This window comes from Enhydra lutris, unplaced genomic scaffold (genome assembly GCF_002288905.1).
Source record: "Enhydra lutris kenyoni isolate GAN:26980312 unplaced genomic scaffold, ASM228890v2 scaffoldscaffold15, whole genome shotgun sequence".
NCBI classification, from domain to species: Eukaryota; Metazoa; Chordata; class Mammalia; order Carnivora; family Mustelidae; genus Enhydra; species Enhydra lutris.
The window spans coordinates 3,068,942-3,093,762 of record NW_019154099.1 but is presented as its reverse complement, the minus strand read 5'-3'; the positions used below and the strand labels follow the sequence as shown (position 1 = coordinate 3,093,762).

The following is a 24,821-nucleotide window of genomic DNA, read 5'->3' as shown; positions in this document are numbered from 1 at the left end:
GTATCATGAATAGTAGTTACTGAAACATGGCTGATGTGTTTGGTGATGAATATAATAGTATCTACACTTTGAAGTGCATTTTTTAGTAAAAGATGAATAGAGAAATGCATGCAGTAAAGAAAAATGCTCATCTTGGAACCTACATAGCAAGTACATACATGATCATGATTTAATTATTTCAGCTTTCCTATGGATCTGGAAATTTTCATAATAAAATGTAAAATGCTCACATTACTCCTTTTAAAATTTTTGTGCAAGAGAATGAAAGATGCCCACATATGCTCTTAGACAAAGTAATGGTGGGTGGTAATGAAATTTTAATATCTTAACAATAATTATAGGTAGATATAAAATACATTGTTTCAATATATTGTTGCTATATTCATCTTAGGAATGGGCCATTTGAGATTTTTCTAGTCATCTTAAAATTGTCATCTCACTAATGTTCTCTAGATTACCTTCATTGGTTGACCTTTTTTTTTTTTTTTTTTTTTTCCAAAATTTGAGGGGACACAAATACTCAATCCATTGCATCCTGTTATGAGGCTGTTTGAGTTACTATTGCTGCATAACCAATTTGCTTCAAACACAGTTGCTTAAAACAACCATGTTAATATATTCATGGATTCTGTAGATCAGGAATACAGAAAGGGTACAGCAAGGGTAGCTTATTTATGTATCATGATGCTTGGGGCCTCAAGATTGAACAGCTGCAGGTGTTGTCAGTGTATTGATGATGTGGGACAGGGATCATATGAAAGCTTATTCACTCAAATGGCTAATCCCTGGAATAGAAGACTAGCACTGCCCAGTAGAGTATCTATGTGTGGCTGCTCCATATGGCTCTACTTTCTTGCAGCGTGGCTGTCTGAGGGTAGTTTGACTTATAACATGGTGGCTCAGGGCTCCAAAAGTATCTGATGGGTTTTAGCAAACAGGTGGTAGCTGAATCACACTTTTTGATTCAGCTTTGGAAGTCACATAGAGTTACTTCCACTGCATTCTGTTACTTATAAGCAAGTCACAAAACCACACAGATTCAGGGGAAGGGGAAATAGTTTGCCTCTCTTGATGAATAAGCAGCCAGATTCTAGAAGAGCATGTGGGATAGGAGATCTTACAGCCATCTTTGGAAAATACAGTCTGTCATAAAGGGTTTGGAGTCCTCTGAGTAAAAAGAGTTGAAGGATGGAACTGAGGTAATGATGCCAGAGATGGAGAGACATGCTTTGTAAGATATGCCATCTGTGTAATGGACAGAACTGAATACATCTCCTAAATTTTCCTTATTGAGGACAGAGCTGTATAGTCAAAATGCTTACTCAGTAAAACTGTCTCAGTATTTTCATTTCTCTATTTAGCCAAGTATTACAGTATTTTTTCACTCACTGTAACATTGTAGATCTTCTAAAGAAAGAGAAGTTATCCCTTTACTAAAGATATATAGAAACTATTAAGAGATACGGGGCTCAGATACCAGGAAAGAAAATGTTAAACAGACTCCTTTTAAAATTGGAGTGTAGTTACAGCCTTTTAGAATGACATACAGTGATATGCCTCTTGAAATATCAGGATAAAAAGCTTCATCATTTATACCTATATAATCTAGTTATTGTCACCTTTAAGGACAGATACCATTTACTGATTTTTAAGACATTGCATTTTATAATCATAATCAAATGGAAAGAATTTAGATTACAAGAGCTTGTAGAAGACATGAAAACAAGCCATTAGTAATGTCTACATTTAATAGGATTCCTGCTTCAAACGAATTTCAAGCAAAATGAGTTTATTTGGAATTTGAACACTGTGTATTTAATTTAAGGAATTACTGATTTTTTATGTAGGATAATGGTTTTGTAATTATGTTAAAAAGGGAGGGGGGAGTACTTGTCTTTCAGAGATACATCCTGAAATATTTGCAGATGAAATTATATAATGTCCTTCCAAATAATATAAGACAGGGAGAAGTGGATGATGGTATAGATGAAACTGGGCTGGCCATGAGTTGAAGTGGTTGAAGCTAGGTGATGAGGACATGGGAGTTCATCCTACTATTATGTTTGCTTTGGTGTATGTTTGAAATTTTCCACAAACAAAAATATTTGTGAAAGATATATTTAGAGGTTAAATTGAACATTTGTAGCATGATCTTAGAATCCAACCACTACATATTAAAATACTTTCCTAAATATTTCTGATTTCTAAGTGTAATGTTGGAAGGCAGCTTCTTTCTAAGTTGAGGACTACCTCCTTTTTTTTTTTTTTTAACATAATACTCTTAGTTGCAATCTTTTTTTTGTGCCATATATTATACCAGTATTCCTTTCATACTTTTAATAACCAAAGAAATGAAAGAGTGAGCAAGAAGCCTGAATTAATCGTAGGTCTTTTGAATAATCAAGAATTGTTTTTCCTATTTGATATCAATCATTTAAAATCTTTGGTAATTCTCTCTTTCCTTAGTATTCTTTCTCCCTCTTACTTTCTGTATGAATGTACATTTCTTTTATAACTAAAAAAAAAAATACACCTGTCCTTTATGTCTTAGTGAAAGTTCACATTAAGACGTAGAAATTCAGGTGAAACAAAGTTAAATTTAACTAATAACCTATTTTTAAGGGCCATTTTTCTGGAGTACAGTTAACATGGGTGTGGTTGAAACAGTCTTGGGAGAAATGCAAAATAACATCCCATTTTTAAATAAAATCTGTGAAATATTTGTTTTAAATTTCTCATAAGAAATGATAAGATGATTTCACAGAGTGATTCTCATGACTTTCAGGAAATTCCACCGCAGGTGACTTAAAGTGCTTTTTTTATTATAGTCAAATTTAGAAAAATTTTTAAAAATCCAAAATTTTTTTTAAATGAGGTCTAATTTGGAAAAATAACATGTTAGGATATCAGTTTGTAAGATGAATATTAATTTGGATAAAGTCCAAATTCAAGCAGAATTTATTGAAATTTCCTAAAACGTCATTTAGATGGTCAGTAAGCCAAATATGACTATAGTTGCCTAGGGCATTTCAAGCTGACTATTTATTTTTAAATTGAAATTTTGATGAAAGTGATGTAACCACTTTTTTTCCACTGTATTGGGGAAATAGAGAAAAAAAACTATAATTACATCATCTTAATACAGTTGCTACTATAATATTTTTACTTAATGTTTTTTCGTATGTGTACTTTCAAGTACTCCTAAATTCTGGATTTTAAATATGATACTAGAACTCTTTGGAGTATGTAGTAGATTTTAGATACGGTTTTAGAATCCTATAATTAAGTTTCATTGATTTAGACAAATCAAAAGTCCAGAAAAAGACATTGGACTTTTAAAAAATCTAAATGTACATATTTCTCCTATGGATCCCTCACTTACACTATAGCTGTAATCCACGTATGATCCTCCTATGCATTTTCCCATACACGTTTTAAACAACTAGAGCTGAAGTTTTAAACCCTAGGTGTAACTCATTACTATGTCTAGGGTATTGTCCTAATAGCAACATCCTTAGAATAAAACAAATTTAAGTAGAACGGATGGATATGAATGAGGAGTTTGAGTAAGAAAACCCGGCAGAATATTTGAGTAAAGAAACTTATATAGATTCAGAATTATGGTAGTGACTGAGTAAGAAAGTACAGTACTGTATCTAAATCCAATAATGTTATGGACAAAAGACTGAAACCCTAACCCCCAATGTGATCATGTTTGGAGGTGGACCTTTGGAAGTTGTTGAGGTTTATGAGGTCATGAGGGTGGAACCCCCATTATGGATTAGTGCACTCAAAAGAAGAGACCAGAGCTTTCTCTCTCTTTGCCATGTGGGGATAAGCAAGAAGGTAGCCGTCTGCTGGCCAGGAAGAGAGCCCTTATCAAGAACCTGGCCATGCTGGCACCCTGGTCTTGGATTTACCAGCCTCCATTACTGTGAGAAATAAATGCATGTTGTTTGTTCTAGCAGTCCAAATTGACGGAGACCATATTAATAAGTGAGATACTACTATAATATCTAAAAATGTGGAAGTAGCTTTGGAACTGGGTAATGGGTAGAGGCTGGAAAAGTTTTGAAGTGCATGCTGGAAAAAAGCCAAGATTACTTTTAAGGGATTACTAATGGCAACTGGAGAGAGCTCAGAAAGGAAAGAAGAGAACTGGAGATAAAGCCTCCATCTTCTTAGACAGTACATAAATAATCATAAACAGAATATTGGTAGAAATACGGATGATAAAGGCCGTTCTGATGAGGTCTCAGATGGGAATGAGGACCATTGTTATTGGACAGTAGAAAAAAGATGATCCTTTTTATAAAAGCAAAGAATTTGGTTGAGTTGTGTTCATGTTTTAATGTTTTATGGAAGGTAAAAATTGAAAGTGATAAAAGTGGATATTTAGCTGAGGATGTTTCTAAAGCAAAGTGTTGAAGGAGTAGCTTGGTTCCTTCTCATAATAAATGTGAAAGGAGAGAAATGTGCTTATAATAAAATGTGAGAGGAGAGAAATGAAGAAGGATTTGTTAAGCAAAAAGGGACCAGAATTTAAAGATTTGGAAAATGTTAGTCTATCAAGGCTGCAAAAAATGAGAAAGCACGCTCCAAAGAGAATACCAAGAGTATGTTTGAGGAGCCAGTTGATATGGGTTTTAGTGTGGGTGTGCACCATGTACCTAATCAGCATCTCAGCAGAAGCCACCTTGAAGTTAGTTGGAATTATACCTGCGAAACAATGCTGGCTGGGACTAAAGGAAACAGAAAATGGGAGGGAATGAAGGAAGGCTGTGAACATGTGTTGTCCTTCAGGAAAAGGGAAGGAGGACCCCAAAGGTGACTCCTGTCGTCAGGGCTGCTACTCCCAACACAGAGTAGAGGCCTGAGGATCAGGGCTGCTCCCCTCAAAGGATGGGACCTCTGTTCAGTAGAGCCGCATGGGCAGGGCTCCACCAAGCTATATGAATGTCTGTGGGCGTGATGCCACCACTGCGTTGGGTCTGGAGGACAGAGTATGAAACCAAAGAGATTGTTCTTGAGCCTTAAGAAATTTGCCTTGCTAGGTGTTGGACTTGCTTGGGCTATGTTATCCCTTTCTTCCTTCTTTCTTCCTTTGGAATGGAATAAATATCCTGTGCCTATCTCACCATTGTATTTTGGAAACAAATTGTATTTTGGAAGCATGCAACTTACCTGGTTCTACAGGTTACAGCTGTAGAGGAATTTGCTTCAGGATGAATTGTACTTTGAGTTTCAAATAAGTCTTATTTGGATGAGATTTTAAAGTTTATGTTGAAACGAGTTAAGACTTTTGTGACTTTTGGGTTGGAATGAATGTATTTTGCATGCAAAAAAGACAGGAATTTTGGTAGACCAGAGGCAGAATGTATGGACTCAGTGTTTGTATCCTTCCAAAATTCATGATGAAGCCCTACCCCCAAAATGGGATAACATTAAGAGGTGGGGCCTTTTGGGGGGGGTAATTAGGCTTAGTTGAGGTCAAGAGAGTAGAACCTACCCCATGATGAAATTAGTGCTCTTATAATTTAAGAAGAGTAAGAGAGACCCAAACTCCTTCTCTTTTTGGCCATGAGAAGAGATAAGGCAAAAAGGCAGCCCTTTGCACCCAGATCTTGGGCTTCCCAGCTTCCCACAGAGAACTGTGAGAAATAAATGTCTGTTGGTTAAGGCACCCAGTGTGTGGTATTTTGTAGCAGCCAGAGCTAAGTTGGCAAATATTTTTTCCTGTTCCGTAGGTTGCAGTTTCACTCCACTGAATGTGTACTCTGATGCACTGAAATTTTCAAGTTTGTTGTAGTCCCATATGTCTATTTTTGCTTTTGTGGTCTTTGCTCTAGGTGTCATATCTAAGAAATCATTGTCATGTCCAGTCTTTTCCCCTGTTTTCTTGGAGCTGTATAGTTTTAGATCTTATACTTAGGTGTTTAATCCATTTTGAGTTAATTTTTGTATATCGTAAAAGAATCTAAGTTCATTATTTTGTATGTGGATATGCAGTTTTCCTATCACCATTTGTTAAACAGACTGTCCTTTCCTCATTAAATTGGTACCCTTGTTGAAGATCATTTGACTAGACATGTGAAAGTTTATTTCTGGGCTTTCTATTCTTTTTCATTGGTGTATTTGTCGGTTGTTATGCCAATACTACAGTTTCAATTACTGTTGCTTTGTAATGTTTTTTAAAATCAGGAAGTTTGAGTCTTCTAACTTTGTTCTTTTTAAAAATTGTTTTAGCTATTTGGGATCCCTTGAGATTCTGTAGGAAATTTAGAATGAATTTTTCTATTTCTTAAAAAAAAAAATGCCATCGAGATTTTGATAGGGATTGCATTAAACCTGTGGATTGCATTGAGAAGTCTTGACTTTTTTTTTTTTTTAAGATTTTATTTATTTATTTGACAGACAGAGATCACAAGTAGGCAGAGAGGCAGGCAGAGAGAGAGGAGGAAGCAGGCTCCCTGATGAGCAGAAAGCCCGATGTGGGGCTCGAACCCAGGACCTGGGATTATGACCTGAGCCGAAGGCAGCAGCTTAACCCACTGAGCCACCCAGGCGCCCCGAAGTCTTGACTTCTTAACAATATTAAATCTTCTAATCTGTGAACACAGTATCTTTTCATTTATTTGTGTCTTTTAAAATTTCTATTAGCAGTATTTTATAGTTTTCAGTATACACATCTCCTACTTTGGGGGTTAAATTTATTCCTTAGTGTTTTTTTCTTCTTGGTGCTACGTTAAGTAGAATTATTTTCTTAATTTCTTTTTTTAGATTGTTCATTGTTAATATATAGAAATGCAACTGATTTTTCTGTGTTTGTTTCCTATCATGCACTTTTACTGAATTTACTAGTTGTAACAGCTTTTTAATGGACTCTAGTTTTTTTTTTTTTACACACAAGATCATGTCATATGTGAACAGAGATGATTTTACTTCTTCCTTTCTGATTTGGATGTCTTTTATTTGTTTTTCATGCCTAATGGCTCTGGCTAGGATTTTCAGTATTATGTCCAATACTGTGAGTGGATGCGGTTAGAGTCAGCATCCTTGCTTTGTTCCCAGTCTTAGAGGAAAAGCTGATAGTCTTTTACCACTGAGCATGATGTTAGCTGTGGGCTTTTCATCTATGGCCTTTATTATGTTGAAGTAGTTTCCTATTATTCCTAGTTTGTTGAGGGTTTTTTTAATCATCAAAGGATGGTGGATCTTGTAAAATGCTTTTTTCTGCATTCCCTCCGTTTTTTGCATCTGAGGTTACCATGTGGTCATGTTAACTTCTAAAAATAATTTTCTTGACGTAGACATAGAGAAGTATGTACATATCAATATACAACTCAATTCATAATGGCATTTTCACATAATTATGTGGTAAGAGTGGTAATTATCACATAACAGCCTCCCAAGTCAAGACATAGAACTGTACCAGCACCCCAGAAACTGCCTTCCTGCCCCTCGAGGTTCCCATCCTTCTTCAAAGACAGTCACCTATCCTGACTTTAAACACCACAGATTGGTTTTTATTCTATTTTGAACTTTCTATAAATAAAGTGCTGTATGTATTTTGTCTGTCTTTCACTTAAACTGTATTTTTGAAATTTATCTGTATTGTTTCCTGTTCACTAGTTCATTAATTTTCATTGCTGTATAGTAGCCCATTGGATGAATTAGATAAAATTTACCATTTACTATCCAGGGACATTTATGTTGTTTACAGTTTAGGACTAGTGAAGAGTAGTGCTGCTTTATACACCTTCATGTACTTTTTTTGGTGCATGTGTGCATGCATTTCTTTTTGGTAGACTAGGAGTCTAGTAACTAGATCATAACTGGGTCATAGAATATTTATATGTTCACCTTTGGTAATATCAGGGACACCTGGGTGGCTCAGTCGGTTGAGCCTCTGCCTTCAGCTTGGGTCGTGATCTTGGGGTCCTGGGGTCAAGACCCATATAGGGCTCTCTGCTCGGCAGGGATCCTGCTTACCCGTCTGCCTGTCTCTCTGCCTACTTATGATCCCTGTCTGTCAAAGAAATAAATAAAAATTCTTCAAAAAAAAGAATATCAAAGTAGTTTCCAAAGTGATTTTATGAATTTCCCCTCTCATTCCATTTGAATGTGCCAGTTGCCTATAGCCTCCTTGATGCTTGATACTGTCAGTCTTTTTCATTTTTATGGTCCTAGGGAGTGTATGAAGACATTTCATTATGATTTTTAATTGACTTTCTCCTAGTAGTTAATGAATTTGCGAATCTTTTCATATGTTTATTGGTCTCTTGAATTTCCACTTTTGTGAAGAGCATATTCAAGTCTTTTGGCATTTTTCAATTTTTTTTTAAATCAATTTGTAGGAGGCCTGTATAAATGTAGAATATGTGCTGTTTTTTCAGTTATATATGTTGAAAATAGCTTCTTTCATTGTGTGGCGTGCCTTTTCATTTTCTTAAAGAGATTTCTAAATGAATAGTAGTTCTTGATTTTAATGAAGCTCAGTATTCATTTTTCTTTATGATTTAAGAAAGATAATTTATAACCTGTCTAAAAACACTTTTTCTGTGGTTATGAAGATATTCTTGTATATTATCTTTTAGAAGATTTTTGTTTTACATTCAGATCTGCATTCTACCTGGTATTAGTTTTTTTTTATATTGCCTAATTTAACACTAATTAAAATTTCAGACTTAAAAGTTGTGAGAGTAATATAGAGATATTTAGCTTTTCTTTATCCAGATTTCCCAAATGTTAATATTTTGTTATATTATTGCTCTACAGATACTAAATATTGATATATAGATTTTAGATAAAATAGTGATGTGATGGAACCATCTTGTATACCAAAGTTGATTGTTAAAAATCAGGAATTTTCAGGACAGTTTTTAAACCACAGTAGCTTGAAATGAGCCATAGGGGGTATTATTCCATGAAAATTTACAGATGCATCAAGTCTTTCCTCCCCTTTTTTGCATATATATCAAATATTACATTATTAAAAATAAAATAGATATATAACTTAAAACAAGTGGTTGTAGTCACAAGATGAGAATGTAGGAATTAGAAATAACAATTAGAAGAAATTGATTTGAAGGAAAAGCTGACAGTGTTCTCTGCACAGGACTAAAGGAATTTTTAGGTTTCTAAATGCATCATTTCAGTAGCATGACTAGTTTCTAATTTGCAGGCTTAAATAAAACCTTTGCACATAGTGTGGTGGATATATCGATGTAAGGAAGTAGTTCATAAGTGAAACTTCTGATGTTTTAGAGCTTTGAAAAGAATAAAATTAGAGATAATGCCTTAAGTGGAATGATAATGTTAAAACATAGCATGTGGCTTCAGATCCAATCTATAATAATACTGTTCTTGGAATTAACTAGAGGTTCAGAAGAAACTTGTGTATTTGTAAGCTTTCAGTTCACCTCTTGAAACCAAACTATGATTGTATCTTCAGCATTACTCTCTAAAATTCAAGGAATAATGGTGGTTTGCAGTTTCAGCTAAAGACATTACGTAAAATATTACAGATAACATAATGACAAAATAAAAAGCACTCAATGGTGGTTTTTTTTTTTAATTTACTAATTTTACAAAGTGATTTATCTGTAAACTTTCTCTGGTTACTCCTGTTAGCTTCCCTAAATGTCTGTTTGACAATCAAAAGAGAAAATAATGCATTGACTCTTTCCTGTCTTAACAACTTCTACATATTCAGAGTGAAATTATTTGACATGATTTATTCACTGTTTTTTTTTTTACTTTTTTTCTCACTGATTTTATCAGACTTTAAGAAATACAGCAATATAGATTAAGCCAGAAGTTAGATTTTGCCCCTTTATATATGTATGTATATATCATGTGTTCATATGTATAATATATGTATGTTTAAAACCAGTATAAATATATGTATATTCTATGTACATACAATATGTAATATGTTTAATGACATGCACTGTTATGAAGTAATATAAAATATTGCATACTGTGGTCTTCAATATAAAATCTTGAGGTAGATAACTATCAAATTTTTTTAAAAAATCTTAGAACAATTTTTATATATCTAAATAGAAATTTGTTTTTTAGGTTAAATCAACCTGTATGAGAGTTTCTGCAAAGATTCAAGACTTTAAAATAAATAACATGAATTTAATATCTTACAAAAGTTAAACATCTTGACACTGCTGAATTTCAGAATCCTACAAGCATCAAAAATATTTGTAATTTTGCTTTTTTGTATGAATTTGGTAAAATTTATGATCAAGTTTAGTTATGTTCAGCTTTTCTTGTAATTAGCTGACATTTTATTGGTTGATATTGTATATGGTAGATATACCATAATTTGCTTACATCAAGTCTTTTACTTTTTTTTTTAAGATTTTATTTATTTATTTAATAGAGAGATCACAAGTAGGCAGATAGACAGGCAGAGAGGGAGGGGGGAAGCATGCTCCCCTCCGAGTAGAGAGCCTGATGTGGGGCTTGATCCCAGGACCCTGAGACCATAACCTGAGCTGAAGGCAGAGGCCTAACTCACTGAGCCACCCAGGTGCCCCAAGGCTTTCACTTTTTATGTAAATGGCCCTGTGTCTGCAGTTAAAAATTTCTAAATGTATGTGTTTTTAGTCACTGTAATGATTTAGTTTATTTTAAAATAGGTGTCACTTAGAAAAGAATAGTAAAACCAGAACTACAGAAGACCAGAATCAGAGCTTAAAACTTAAAACTTGAAGGTATTTATTCTAGCCCTGAGCAGATTTTTCTACCATACTGCTCTGAGAAATCAGTGACAAATCATAATTCTTGTGTAGTTTCTGGAGACTGATAAAGGTGATGGAGGAGGAAATTAGGTCTTCATAATCATCTTCTCTGCTCATAGAAAAAAATTATTGGTAGAATTGCTCATTTAGTCTTTGCATTTTACTGCCTGTCCCATACTAAGAATTATCTAGTATTTAGCTAAAGTAGTGGTGGTTAAATAAATATTGTATAGAGATGGAAGGGATAAAAAGACAGACATAGAATTTAAAAATGGAAGATGCTCATATATTGGTTTTATTTTTTTTTTTTAAGATTTTATTTATTTACTTTAGAGGGAGTATGAGCGGGGAGGGGAGCAGTTGGGGAGAGGCAGAGAGGGAAGGCGAAAGAGGGGGAAAGACTCTCAAGCAGACTCCTTACTGAGCACGGAGCCCAACACAGGGCACGACCTCATGACTCTGAGATCCTGACCTGAGCTGAAACCAAGTCAAACACTTAACCCACTGAGCCACCCAGGCTCTCCATATACTGGCTTTAATGTTTCTTGTATACATTGTCATCCAGTTGGCTAAGTTGTAAGAAATGTATTTTCCTTAAACATTTTTTTGACAGACAAGACGTAGTCAACAGAGTATTGTAAAATTTCCTTTCACAAGAATATCATTTTAGATATGAGACAAATCTTGAATGTATTATACTTTAATATATTTTTAAGGATGTACACACAGATGGGTATATATTTTTGTTTTTCAGAATTGGAAGATTATCCAGTATATTAATGTCTTATTGATAATGGCAGAACATCCACCACTATTGGATACAGCTCAGATTTTAAGTAGTGATATTTCTCTTCTGTCTGCCCCTATTGTAAGTGCAGATGGAACACAACAGGTAAGGAAACTGAAATTTTTATTTCTTTATGTCTCGTACGCAAGTATTTCTTTCAGAAGAATGCAAATTTTTAAAAAAAAAATGAAACTTCACAATAGTGGGTTCCTGTTAATTCATCTTTTAAACTCCAGTTCGAAATGTTGTTTTGGTTTCATAAACAATGAAATAATGAGACTGTTTTTGAAGTTCCTTCTAAAATGTCTTGCTAATTAATGTTTACATTTCTTGTGTGTATCTTTAGTTGCCTCTAAAGTTGTTTTTGTTTTACTTTAGACAATGTATTAGTCCCTGATTGGTTTTTAACTCTGCACTTTAATGATTATTATAATCATTACTTCAAATCATTATAAAATTATGGCTGAATTATGTCATTACATGACTGTCTACATTATACGATAATAAAACTGTGTCTTCTTTTTCTTCCTACTTTTCTCTTCTCACCAGACTCCCTCTCCCAAAAGCAAATGTGTAATTCCTGAGAGCTGGTATATTTTTTCTCCAACCCAGGGCTTTATTAAAGTAGTTTTATAGTTTTTTGACTCCTCATTCCCCCAGTAATGCTGCAGGATGAGAATGATGGGTTTTCATAAATATCTGTGATGCACCAAGCAGTGTGTTTAATTCTCATAACTGCCCTACAGAGATTTTAATATTACAGGTGAGGAAACAAAGACTAAGGACATAATAAATAATAATGAGAAGAAGGCACATTTTGAGTACTCACTGTGTAAAAAACATTGTACTAGGAACTTCATGATCTTATTCTTTCAATAATCCTATGAGGTAGATACACCTGTCCCTATTTTGCAGATGAAACAAAATGAATTTTAGACAGTCTCAAGATCACACTCAAAGGTTTTGATCCTAAACATTATTCCTACCTCCTTGGGAAATTAAGAAAAATAAATCTTGTTAATTTACAAACTTAGTATCTATAGTGGACAATTAAATGGTTTGCCTACAAGATTATAGTCTACTTTGTTAATTTTTCTATTGAAAAATCAAGAGCAGTTGGCTTGGGTTCTGAATTTTGCTGTTTTGTATAAGCATGGCATGAACAATATATCTTGGTTTTAATTTTCACATATGCTGAAATAGCTTTTAGCAGCAAGCTCATTTCACTAAACTTGATTTTTGTAGTCCGAGCTAAGTTTGTTAAGATACTTTTTTTCCCTGCAAAAATAATGGATGTGGCAGATATCTATTTACTTTGAAGCTCTGAGAGTGTCTTCAGTTATCAGTATTTCCTCAGGGCAGTCACTGGTTTCAAGTTTTTTATAACCTAATACATAAAAGAATCTATTAAGCAATTAATTACAGTTCATTCACATAGTTACTATAGTTGATAGTCTATAAAGGGGAAGACAACAGGCTGAAACAAGACCATGATGCTCCTGACTTATTTCTCTCCTTTCCCCCAAAAGAAGATTCTATTGGTAGAATTTTTCTTGAAATATTGAGGGCACCAGAGCTAGCATGTTACAATGTAGTGGTGTAGATGGATATAGAGAAAAGAGCTGGGAATAGAAGAATCCACTAGAATAGGATTTTGAAGATCAGGGGGTGGGGTAGGGAGGGGGTGTTAGTGGATCTAGGGGATATGCTTTTAGGTAGGATTTGAAAAACAGGTTGGGAGGTGGAGTGAAGCCTTAGATTCTAACCACCAGAGTGTGTTGTAATTTGATAGAGAGAGAAAGATAAGTAAAAGGAGCAGTGGACTTTACTGATAGATATAGATTTGATTTGGGTGACCTAACTTGTCTGAATAGGTTTGCTTCTCTATAAAATAGAGGTAATAATAGCTTCGTAGAGTGGCTCCAGCTATAAGGGTGAAATGAAGTTGAAGGAACTCAGTAAATGTTTGTTGAATCTGAGTTGAAGTACTCAATAAATGTTTAAAAGACTGAGGAATCTCTATAGATATGCCAGTCAGGAGTCAGGTCTTAAATCAACAGATAGTTATAGTGGGTACATATACCTATCTAAGAGATAGTTATGAAGGATACATACTAAAGAGTGGACTGATAGCTCAGGTTGAATGTAAGAAACCAAACAAAAGTAGGTAACAGAGGTGGGAGGTTAATTAACTTGACAACAGGCAGTTCTTTGTCTTAACTTAGGAAGTTACTGGTGTGCCAAGCATGGCCAAGTTAGAGCTTGTCTGTGGATGTGTGATACCTCCTGTTTGGTGCCTGTAGTAGAGAAACAAACTAAAAGACAGATCTTGACGGGGGAAGATGTACATGCATGTACATGCATGTACATGCATGATGTTAAAAATTCAGGATAACAGAATGTCCCGTGACTTGACTTTTTTGGAGGGAATATTATACTGTTTCTTGGGAATATATCATGGGATGATTTTTGTTCCACTTCTTGAGATTATCCCTTTAGATTATCACTTCATCAATATTTTCTGATTCTATATTAGGTAATATGTCATATTATATACATGGGTCTTTTGGCTAATGAATCATACAAGAAGAATCCCACCTGACATCATTGCTACTCGTACTGCCTTTAGGGAAGTTGTAATAGACATTTATCATTCATTCTGAGTGGAAACATCTGGGCTGTTTTTTTGTTTGTAGAATCGTCCTTCCTCCCCCTTTTTAATTAATAGAATTTATTTTTATAGCAGTTTTAGGTTTATAGAAAAATTGAACAAAGAATTTCTTTCATACCACATCTTCCACACAGTTTTCTCTATTAACATTTTATATTGGTGTGGTACATTTGTTGCAGTTAATGAGCCAACATTTATAAAAGTTCCACAGTTTACATTAAGGTTCATTCTTGGTATTTTATAGTTCTGTGGGTTTTGACAAATGTATAATATCTTTTATCACCAGTACATTATTATAATGAATAGCTTCCCTACTCTAAAAATTCACCTGTACTCTATCCATTCCTTTCTCCATCCCCCTTTCCCCAACTGTGCCCCCCTCCTTTGGCAACCACCAATACTTTTACTGTTTCTGTACATTTCTCTTTTCCAGAATGTCATTTTGTTGCATTTATACAGTATGTAGCCTTTTCAGACCAACTTCTTTTCACTTAGCAATATGGTCTAGACAATTTCTTTTTGTGGCTTAATATCTCTTTTTTATTATTGGATAATACTTCATTGATGAATATACCAGTTTGTTGATCCTTTCATCTGTTGAAGGACATCTTAATTCTAGTTTTTAATAATTATAAAATACAGCCGCTTTAAACATTCATATGCAGGTTTTTGGATGGATATAAGTTTTCAACTCAATTGGGTAAATACCTAAGAGCATGATTGCTGGATTGTATGGTAAGGCTATGTTTAACTTTGGTAGAAATTGCCAGCCTGTTTTCCAAAACAGCTGTACTATTTCACATTCTCAAGCATGTGCTTAATTTGAGATTATATCCTTTCCTGATAGAGAAGGTAAAGCATGCGTAAGTGCTTGTGCTGCCCTGTTAGAGCCTCCACATCTGTGTTAGGGAATTTGAGCTTCAAGCACCATGAAATTTTCCCAGCTCTGTGCATTGTTGTTGCCATCAAAAGAAAAGTTCACATATTTTGGTTTCTTATGTGGTTCAGCGTTTCCTAAGTTAAGGTATGCCTTCTCTAATTTCTGTTTACTTATCACTGTCACCCAAAAGGAATGAATGCATTTAAACTTTGAATTAAGATCTGTCAAAACTCAGCCTCTTAGCCTTTTTTTTCCCCCCAGAATCTTCTCCATTTCATTACTTTATTACTTTATTTTGTAATTGTCTCACTTTACCTGCGGGCTTTTAATTTATGAATGTGGCAAGGTAGTAACATGGAGAGGCTAATATTGAAAGAATTTTTTTACTTCTGTATCCTAAAGAAGGGGGTGCAAAATGCTATCCCATACCACGGGGAAAGCTTCAGGTTTTGATCAGGAAGCAGAACAGGAGAAAAGCATAGCCCAAAAGCCATTATTGTGTTTCTGCAGGAAAGGCAAAGCAGGGTAGAGTAACAGCTTAGGATTGGCTAGTTTTAGTAACTGTGGCAGACAAAAAACAAGTGTTAGTGAGGACACAGAGTAAAGTGAACTCTTATGCACTGTTGGTGGGAATGTAAATTGGTCCAGCTGCTTTGGAAAATAGTCTGGAGGTTCCTCAAAAAATTAAAACTAGAACTACCATATGATCAGCAGTTCTACTTCTAGATATTCATCTAAAGGAAATGAAATAACTCAAAAAGTTATCTGCACCCTCATGTTCATTGCAGCATCATTTACAGAAGCCAAAACATGGAAACAATCAATCTTAAGTGTCCCATCATTGGCTGAATGGGTAAAAAGAAGTTGCGGTATGTGTGTGTACACACACACACTCACACACACACACACGTACAGTAGAATAATATGCAGTCATAATAAGAAGGAAATCCTGCCATTTGCCACAATATGGATGGACCTTGAAGGCATTATGCTAAGTGAAGTAAGTCAAACAGAGAAAGACAAGTATTGTATAATCTCACTTATATGTAGAATCTTAAAAAACAAAACAAAACCTCAGATACCTTCCTTGAATATATGGTAGAACTTATTCAGTGAAGCCTTTTGGGCCTAGAGTTTTCTCTAAGTATAGAAATGGTGAAGTAAATCAAACTCATGCTATCAATACTTTTGTGTTAAGTTTGGAAATGAGTATTGATATTACCGAGATAGTCTGTACATATTTGTTATTTAAGCAGTATTAAGGTGTTTAAGAAAATTTGAGTTTTATTATATTTATAAATTAGAACAATTTAAACATTTAAAATTGTGATACACATTTGAAGTATTTAAAATAAATACATTAATCTTACTAATGCAGATTAAAATGTTTAAGGGGAGCAAACCTGGAAAAAGAAAATATTATAGTAATAAATAAAATAGAAAACTTGGGTTAAGGTCCTATTACTGATGTACAGTTTGAGAAATATTAGGGAGGTGGAATTGACTGGAATTGATGAACAGCTAGCCGTAGAACAAAACAGAGAGGATAAGAATTTTCCAACTCTTTCGTTGAATATTTAGGTGGATGACAAGGCCATGTCACTAAGATAAATCTTCTTGGTTGGGATAGGCAAAGTTATTTCATGGTGACAAATGCCTTTAAACCTCAATAGTTTACCAAGAGGCTTTTTGCTCATACTACCCGTCCTTAACAAGTTATCTGTAGCTATACTCCAGATACTTTTCATTTAAGACCTAGCCTCTACATAGAATGTTGCTGGTATTGTGGCAGAGATGATGGTCAACTACATGCTGACCTCTACCCATGTTTCATTATTCAGGGCAAATCACATGGCCATACATGCCATCAGTAAGGTGGGGAAGCATAATCTTGCTCTTGGGAGAAGCCACAAATATTTGGAAAAATAATAAAATCTTCTAGAATAAGGAAAACAGAAGAAGCAGGTTTGAGATTTGAGAGTGTATGAAAGATCTTCAATTGAATTTGAAGGTTGGGGGATATATAACTAGAAATAATAAAAACAATAACAGCTACCATTTGAGCCCTTACATTGTATCAGATACTGAATCAAGTCCTTTCTTGACCAAACTACAAACATTTAGTAAATCTTTGGGGTGAGATTACTGAGACTCTAGAATAATAGTTTACACCTTTGTGACAGTAATTTGGGACCTCAGAATTCTAATCTAGACCTTTAATCCAAAAATTTTGTGGCCCAAATTATCCTAAGTGCTCTGTAGCTTTGCCTGGCAAAGAAAATAGCTAGTTGTTAAATCCTCATTCTTAGAGGTTTTTGGAAAGATTAGAATTTAAACACTAAACCAATCTCTTCTTTCCCATTAGATTTTGTTTCTCCTGAATGTCTATATCATGCCACTTTCTATGATGTTACAATAGAAAGTCAAATACTTTTTTAAAATTTCGGTATTAACTATTAACTTTTCCATAGAGATATAAAAAGCCTTACACACTAGGTACAGATCTGAAAATCTGCTTATATTATCACATTTTTTATAAGCACATATTTTTAAAAACTATATTAAGCTATGTTGCACTAAAAAAATCAACTTATTCCTGTAGTATCTATATGCAAAATATTGTGCTGGTTCTTGTTGTAAGACATAATAAAATCAGACTTATAAACTGGATGTAAATTTTAAGGTAGTCTGTTTAAAGAAAAAAAAAGCATCATAAAATAGCAATTAAAAAAACCAAGAGTTCCAGGGTATTTAAATGAAGTAGAATTTATTTTTATATTTGGCAGAAAACAATAAAATAATATTCTTACCTGTACCAATATCATTTCATTTGTTCATTTTTAAAGTACATATCTCTTCCTGTTTTCAAGAAAATAAAATTGGTGGGGCGCCTGGGTAGCTCAGTTGGTTAAGCGTCTGCCTTCGGCATGGCACATTTCATAATTGCAAAGTCTTGTGATGGAGGCCCTGCATTGGGCTCCCTGCTCAGCAGGGGAGTCCTCTCCCTCTGCCCCAATCATGCTGTCTCTCCCCCTCTTTCAATAAATAAATAAATAAATCTCTCAATAAATAAATACAATCTTTAAAAAAAAGAAGAAAAGAAAAACTGGCAAATTATTTCATCTGAAAAGTAAATGTTTTCATATAATTAAAGCTAAGATGACAAAATTACTACTCAAAATATTAAATATTTTGTATTTTAATGAAACATATTGTATATATTTAATTCTATTGTGAAAGATAGGTCCTCAAATTCTAAAGGGAAGAATTTCTTAAAGAAATGAAATATAATGGTCATGAACTTTTGGTGGATTCTGTTCTAAAAATAATGTTCTCTTAGATCAACTACTAAATATTCCACAGTTAGAATAATTCCTAACCCTCTAGTTAAGTGACTATAGCTAGTCACCCCCTGTGCCTTAGAATCCTGTAGAATATGTTGGCTTTTTTTTTTTTTTTTTTTTTTTTGGGAGAGAATGAGAGGAAGAGAGAGCACGCATGCTTCTGGCAGAGGGGAGGGGCAGACTCCCTACTGAACAGGGATCCCAGTGTGAGGCTCCCAGGACCCTGAGATCATGGCCTGAGCCTAAGGCAGATGCTTAGAAAACATTGACTTAAGAAATATAATTTGGGCTGAAGTGAGGAGGAAATAAAGAATAGTTTATAAGCAGCACTGAGTAAATAGGGACATTCAAATGAAACATCTACAGAATTTTGGAAAATTCTTTAAAATGAATCTGACTATAAACTTCTATAATAAGAGAAATTAAATGGAAATCTTCTTACAAAGACAATTTTTCTCATGATCTTATATTAGCTTAATATAAAGCAAGATTTCTTTTAAAGGAAGAGTTTTTTTTTGGTCCAAAATTATAAATACGTACAAATAGAAGTTGTAGTCTGCATTTTCAACTCGTAACATATTTCTTTCATTGATAAACTATAGTGATTATATATTCAGAGTACTGTGATATTGTCTTAATCACCAGATAGAATGCTCAAGATTCATATTCCTGAAATGCTGCATTTGTGTGGTTTTTCAGAAAATAATATTTGAAAATGGGAGAAATATACACACACATATGAACATACAACAGAGAAAATATACAGAATATTATAAACAGAGACTAACCCTAGAAAGAAGAGCTTACATTTTATCATATACCCTTTTGTATTGTTTGAATAATTTTTAATGTTATGAATTTATTATTTTTTCAATAAAAAACTCTAACAATTGAAAAAGAAAAAAACATGTGATTTAAAATGCACATATATATATGTATCTCACAGCGAAAAAAGCTCTGAACAGATACATACCCATCTGTTAAGTGGTTCTTTTCAGGAGAAAGGGATTAATTGAAAGAGGTGGAAAGAACAAATTTTGCTTTATCTGAAGTGTTTAAAGTTTTAATACTTATCCAGGGTTACACATTTAGTGTCAGAGTTGACCCTAGAATCTGTCTTCTGATCCCTAGTCTAAGTCACTTTGGGTTAAGAAAGGAAGTTGATTTTTAATTCAAAAATTGAAAACACTTGGTTCTAGGTAAGTAGTGATTCAGTTGACCCTAATAAAGCAATTCAGAAATGGTTAGGAATGGCGTATAGAAATGGTTAGCGAATGCTTTTTCAGTGCTCTTTGCTTGCATTCAGTAAGTCTACTCACAAGACAGTAAATGAATCCATATGAAGTAAAGAACACCAGTAAAAGTAACTGCACAGGTGTGCTCAAAAGATAGTATAAATATATATATATATTTTTTTTTTTAAAAGATTTTTATTTATTTATTTTGAGAGAGAGAGAGAGTGAGAGAGAGCATGAGAGGGGAGGTCAGAGGGAGAAGCAGACTTCCCATGGAGCTGGGAGCCCAGTGTGGGACTTGATCCCAGGACTCTGGGACCATGACCTGAGCCGAAGGCAGTCGCTTAACCAACTGAGCCACCCAGGAGCCCCTATAAATATATTTTATTTTTAATTCTTCTCTTCTGATTCAAAAGACATTTGCAGTAAATAATTATATACTACATTGATTGGTTTACAGTGTATAGGGATGTAAATAGTATTAAAATAATAGCACAAAGGAGGGGGCAAAAACTGAACTATAGAGGAGCAAAGTTTTTATATATAATTGAAATTGAATTAAGAAGTTAATTGTGGGGGTGCCTGGGTGGCTCAGTGGGTTAAGTCCTCTACCTTCAGCTAAGGTCATGATCCCGGAGTCCTGGGGTCAAGCCCCACGTCGGGCTCTCTGCTCAGTGGGGAGCCTGCTCCCTCCTCTCTCTCTGCTTACTTGTGATCCCTGTCTGTCAAATAAATGGGTAAAATCTTAAAACAAAACAAAAAAAAAGAAGTTAATTGTGATCCCCAGAAATCAACTAAGAAAATCAACTAAGAAAATAAAAAAGAAAGAAATGTAGTAAAAGAAACAATAAAAGAATTAAAATGGAGCACTAGAAATGTTTAACACCAAAAAAAAGGCAATATAGCATTGGACAATAAAAAAGACATAATTACATAGAGGACAAAGAGTAAAATGGCAGATGTAAACTCTACCTTATCAGAAATTCCATTATATCTAATTGAATTAAACACGACAATGAAAAGACAAGAGACTGACATAATGGATAAAAACCCATGATCTGTGTACTGGATCTATAAGGGACACTCTTTAAATGAAAGACACAAATAGGTTGAAATTTAAAAGGTGGAAGAAGAGTTATAGTATATAATACACACACACACACAGATATATAGTATATAGCTATAAACTACAGCAAGTTGAATGGTTGTACTTATATCAGACAAATAGACTTTTTTTTTTTTTTTTTTTTTTTTTTTTTTTAGGATTTTATATATTTATTTGACAGAGAGAGAGAGAGCATGAGCAGGGGGTAGGAGCCAGGAGAGAGGTAGAAGCAGGCTCCCCGATGAGCAGGGAGCCTAATGCAGGACTTGATCCCAGGACCCTTGGATCATGACCTGAGCTGAAGGCAGACACTTAACCCATTGAGCCACCAAGGCACCCCAAACAGACTTTTTAAGACAAAAAGTGTTACTAGAGACAAGGACATTTTATAGTGGTACAAGGGTCACTCTGTACCTAACAGCTGAGCCCTAAAATACCTGAATTAAAAATTGACAGAATTGAAGAGAGAAATAGACAATTGAACAATAGTAATTGGAGACTTCAGACTTTCAATGATGAATAGAGCAATGAGGCAGAAGATAAGTAAATAGAAAACTGGAACAACACTATAAACCTTCCAGCTCTAACAGATACCTGTATAACACTCCATCCAACAGCAGAATCTGTAATCTTCTCAAGTGCACGTGGATTGCTGTTCACAATAGGTTATATGCTAGGCTATAAAACAAGTATCAGTAAATCTTAAAAGAAATAATACAAAAGGGGCGCCTGGGTGGCTCAGTGGGTTAGGGCCTCTGCCTTCGGCTCAGGTCATGATCCCAGGGTCCTGGGATCGAGCCCCGCATTGGGCTCTCTCTGCTCTGCAGGAAGCCTACTTCCTCCTGCCTCTCTGCCTAGTTGTTATTTCTCTCTGTGAAATAAATTATTTGGAAAAAAAATAATACAAAGTATAGTCTCTTAAAAAAATGGAATAAAATTAGAAATCAGTAACAATAGAATTGGGGAAATTAACAAATAAATGGAAATTAAACAGTACATTCCTAAATAACTTACAAAAGAAATCACAAGGAAAATTAGAAAATACTTCGGGATGAATGAAAACAAAAGAGCAACCTACCAAAATTTATGGCTATAGCTAAAGCAGTATTAAGATGGAAATTTATGGGTTTGAAAGCCCATGTTACAAAAAAGAAAGATTTCAAATCAATAACCCAACCTTAAGAAACTAGGAAAAAAAGCAAACTAAACCCAAAGCAAGCAAAAGGAAGTAAAGATTGGAGTAGGAATAAATGAGATAGAGACTAGAAATGAGATAGACACTAGAAAAATAGAGAAAAATCAACAAAACCAAAAGTTAATTCTTGAGAAGATCACAAAATTGCCAGCCCTTTAGACAGACTGGAAAGAAGAAAAGACTCACTTTCCTAAAATCAAGAATGAAAGCTGATTACTACATTTGTGGCTTTGGAGTAAATACCCAGTAGTGCAATTGCTGGGTTGTAGGGTAGCTCTATTTTCAACTTTTTGAGGAACCTCCATACTGTTTCCAGAGTGGCTGCACTAGCTTGCATTCCCACCAACAGTGTAGGAGGGCTCCCCTTTCTCCACATCCTAGCCAACATCTGTTATTTCCTGACTTGTTAATTTTAGCCATTCTGACTGGTGTGAAGGTGGTATCTCATTGTGGTTTTGATTTGTATTTCCCTGATGCCGAGTGATGTTGAGCACTTTTTCATGTGTCTGATGGCCATTTGGATATCTTCTTTCTAGAAATGTCTGTTCATGCCCTCTGCCCATTTCTTGATTGGATTATTTGTTCCTTGGGTGTTGAGTTTAAGTTCCTTATAGATTTTGGATACTAGCCCTTTACTTAATGTGTCATTTGCAAATATCTTCTCCCATTCTGTCTGTTGTCTTTTGGTTTTGTTGATTGTTTCTTTTGCTATGCAAAAGCTTTTGATCTTGATGAAATCCCAATAGTTCATTTTTGCCCTTGCTTCCCTTGCCTTTGGTGATGTGTCCAGGAAAAAAGTTGAGGCTGAGGTTAAAGAGGTGCTTTGATGGATTCCTGTCTCACATTGAGGTCTTTCATCCATTTGGAGTCTGTTTTTGTGTGTGGTGTAAGGAAATGGTCCAGTTTCATTTTTATGCATGTGGCTGTCTAGTTTTCTCAACACCATTTGTTGAAGAGACTGTCTTTTTTTCCATTGGATATTCTTTCCTGCTTTGTCGAAGATTAGTTGACCATAGAGATGAAGGTCCATTTCTGAGTTCTGTATTCCATTCCATTAATCTGTGTGTCTGTTTTTGTGCCAATACCATGCTGTCTTGATCATAATCTGAATAGATTATGATTATGGCTTTGTAATAGAGCTTGAAGTCCAGAATTGTGATGCCACCAGCTTTGGTTTTTGTTTTTAACATTCCTCTGACTATTCAGGGTCTTTTCTGGTTCCATAAAAATTTTGGGATTATTTGTTCCAACTCTGTGGAAAAAAAGTTGATGCTATCTTGTTATGAATTGTGTAGATTGCTCTAGGTAGCATAGACATTTTAACAATATTTTTCTTTCAATCCATGAGCATGGAATGTTTTGCCATTTCATTGTGTATTCCTCAATTTCTTTCATGATTATTCTATAGTATAGTTCCTTTGCCTCTTTGGTTAGATTTATTCGTATGTATCTTACGGTTTTTGGTGCAATTCTAAGTTCCTTAATTGCACTACTGGGTATTTACCCCAAAGATACAAATGTAGTCACCCAAAGGGGCACTTGCACCCCAATGTTTATAGCAGCAATGTCCACAATAGCGAAACTATGGAAAGAACCCAGATGTCCATTGACAGAAGAATGGATAAAGAAGATGTGGGTGTGTGGGTGGGTGTGTGGGTGTGTGCGCGTGTGCGCGCACACAGTGGAATATTATACAGCCATCAAGAAAATGAAATCTTACCATTTGCAATAACGCAGATGGAACTAGAGGATATTATGCTAAGCGAAATGGTCAGTTATAGAAAGATAATTATCATATGATCTCACTGATAAGTGGAATTTGAGAAACAAGGCAGAGGATCATAGGGGAAAAGAGGAAAAAATGAAACAAGAAGAAATCAGAGAGGGAGACAAGCCGTAAAAGACTATTAATCTCAGGAAACAAACTGAGGGTTGCTGGAGTAGAGAGGGAATGGAGGCAGGTGGCTGGGTGATGGACATTGGGAGCATATGTGTTGTGGTGAGCGCTGTGTATTGTCTAAGACTGATGAATCACAGACCTGTAACCCTGAAACAAATAATACATTATATGTTAATAATAAGATTTTTTTAATTTCCATAAAATTTTAAAAAATGAAAAGAGATATAACTATAAATCTTATAGATTCAAAAAGGATTATTAGGGAATACTGTGAACAATTATATGCAAACAAATAGGTAACCTATCTGAACTAGACAAATGCCTAGAAAGACACAACTACCAGATTGACTTAAGAAAAATACTAAAAATCTGAATAGAGCTATAGCAAGTAAAGAGATTGAATTTATAACCAGAGAAATTTCTACAAAGGAAAGCCCAGACCCAGATGCCTCACTGATGAGTACCACTAAAGATTTAAAGGAGAATTAGTACCAAACTAAACCAGACGGAGACCTAAGAAAACTACAGATCAGTGTTCCTTATCAGTATAGACACAAGATCTTCAAGGTACTAGCAACCCAAACCCAGCAAGGTATAGAATGGATTAGATACCACAATGAAGTGAGTTTTATTCCAGGAATGCAAAATGGGCTCAACATACATAAAGTGGTCAGTCTAATACATCAGTAATAGAAAAGGGGCAAAAACTACATGGTCATCTCTTTGATAGACTCAGAAGAAGAATTTGACAAAATTCAAACCCTTTTATAAAGATAAAAATTATCAGTAAACTGGGGGAGGAGTCAAGATGGCGGAGAAGTAGCAGGCTGAGACTACTTCAGGTAGCGGGAGATCAGCTAGATAGCTTATCTAAAGATTGCAAACACCTACAAATCCAACGGGAGATCGAAGAGAAGAAGAACTGCAACTCTAGAAACAGAAAATCA

The 24,821-nt window shown here is 34.7% G+C and overlaps 1 protein-coding gene across 2 annotated transcripts in view; it reads left to right on the top strand.

Moving 5' to 3' along the window:
• Positions 1–24,821, top strand: part of LOC111146964 (fibronectin type III domain containing 3A) — a 181,007-nt gene that overhangs the window by 20,455 nt on the left and 135,731 nt on the right. For both annotated transcript variants that reach the window (XM_022502738.1, XM_022502739.1), the window contains exon 2: positions 11,512–11,649. In XM_022502738.1, the coding sequence (XP_022358446.1) occupies positions 11,551–11,649 (99 nt within the window). In that variant the 5' untranslated portion in view covers positions 11,512–11,550. The remainder of the gene's footprint in view (positions 1–11,511; positions 11,650–24,821) is intronic.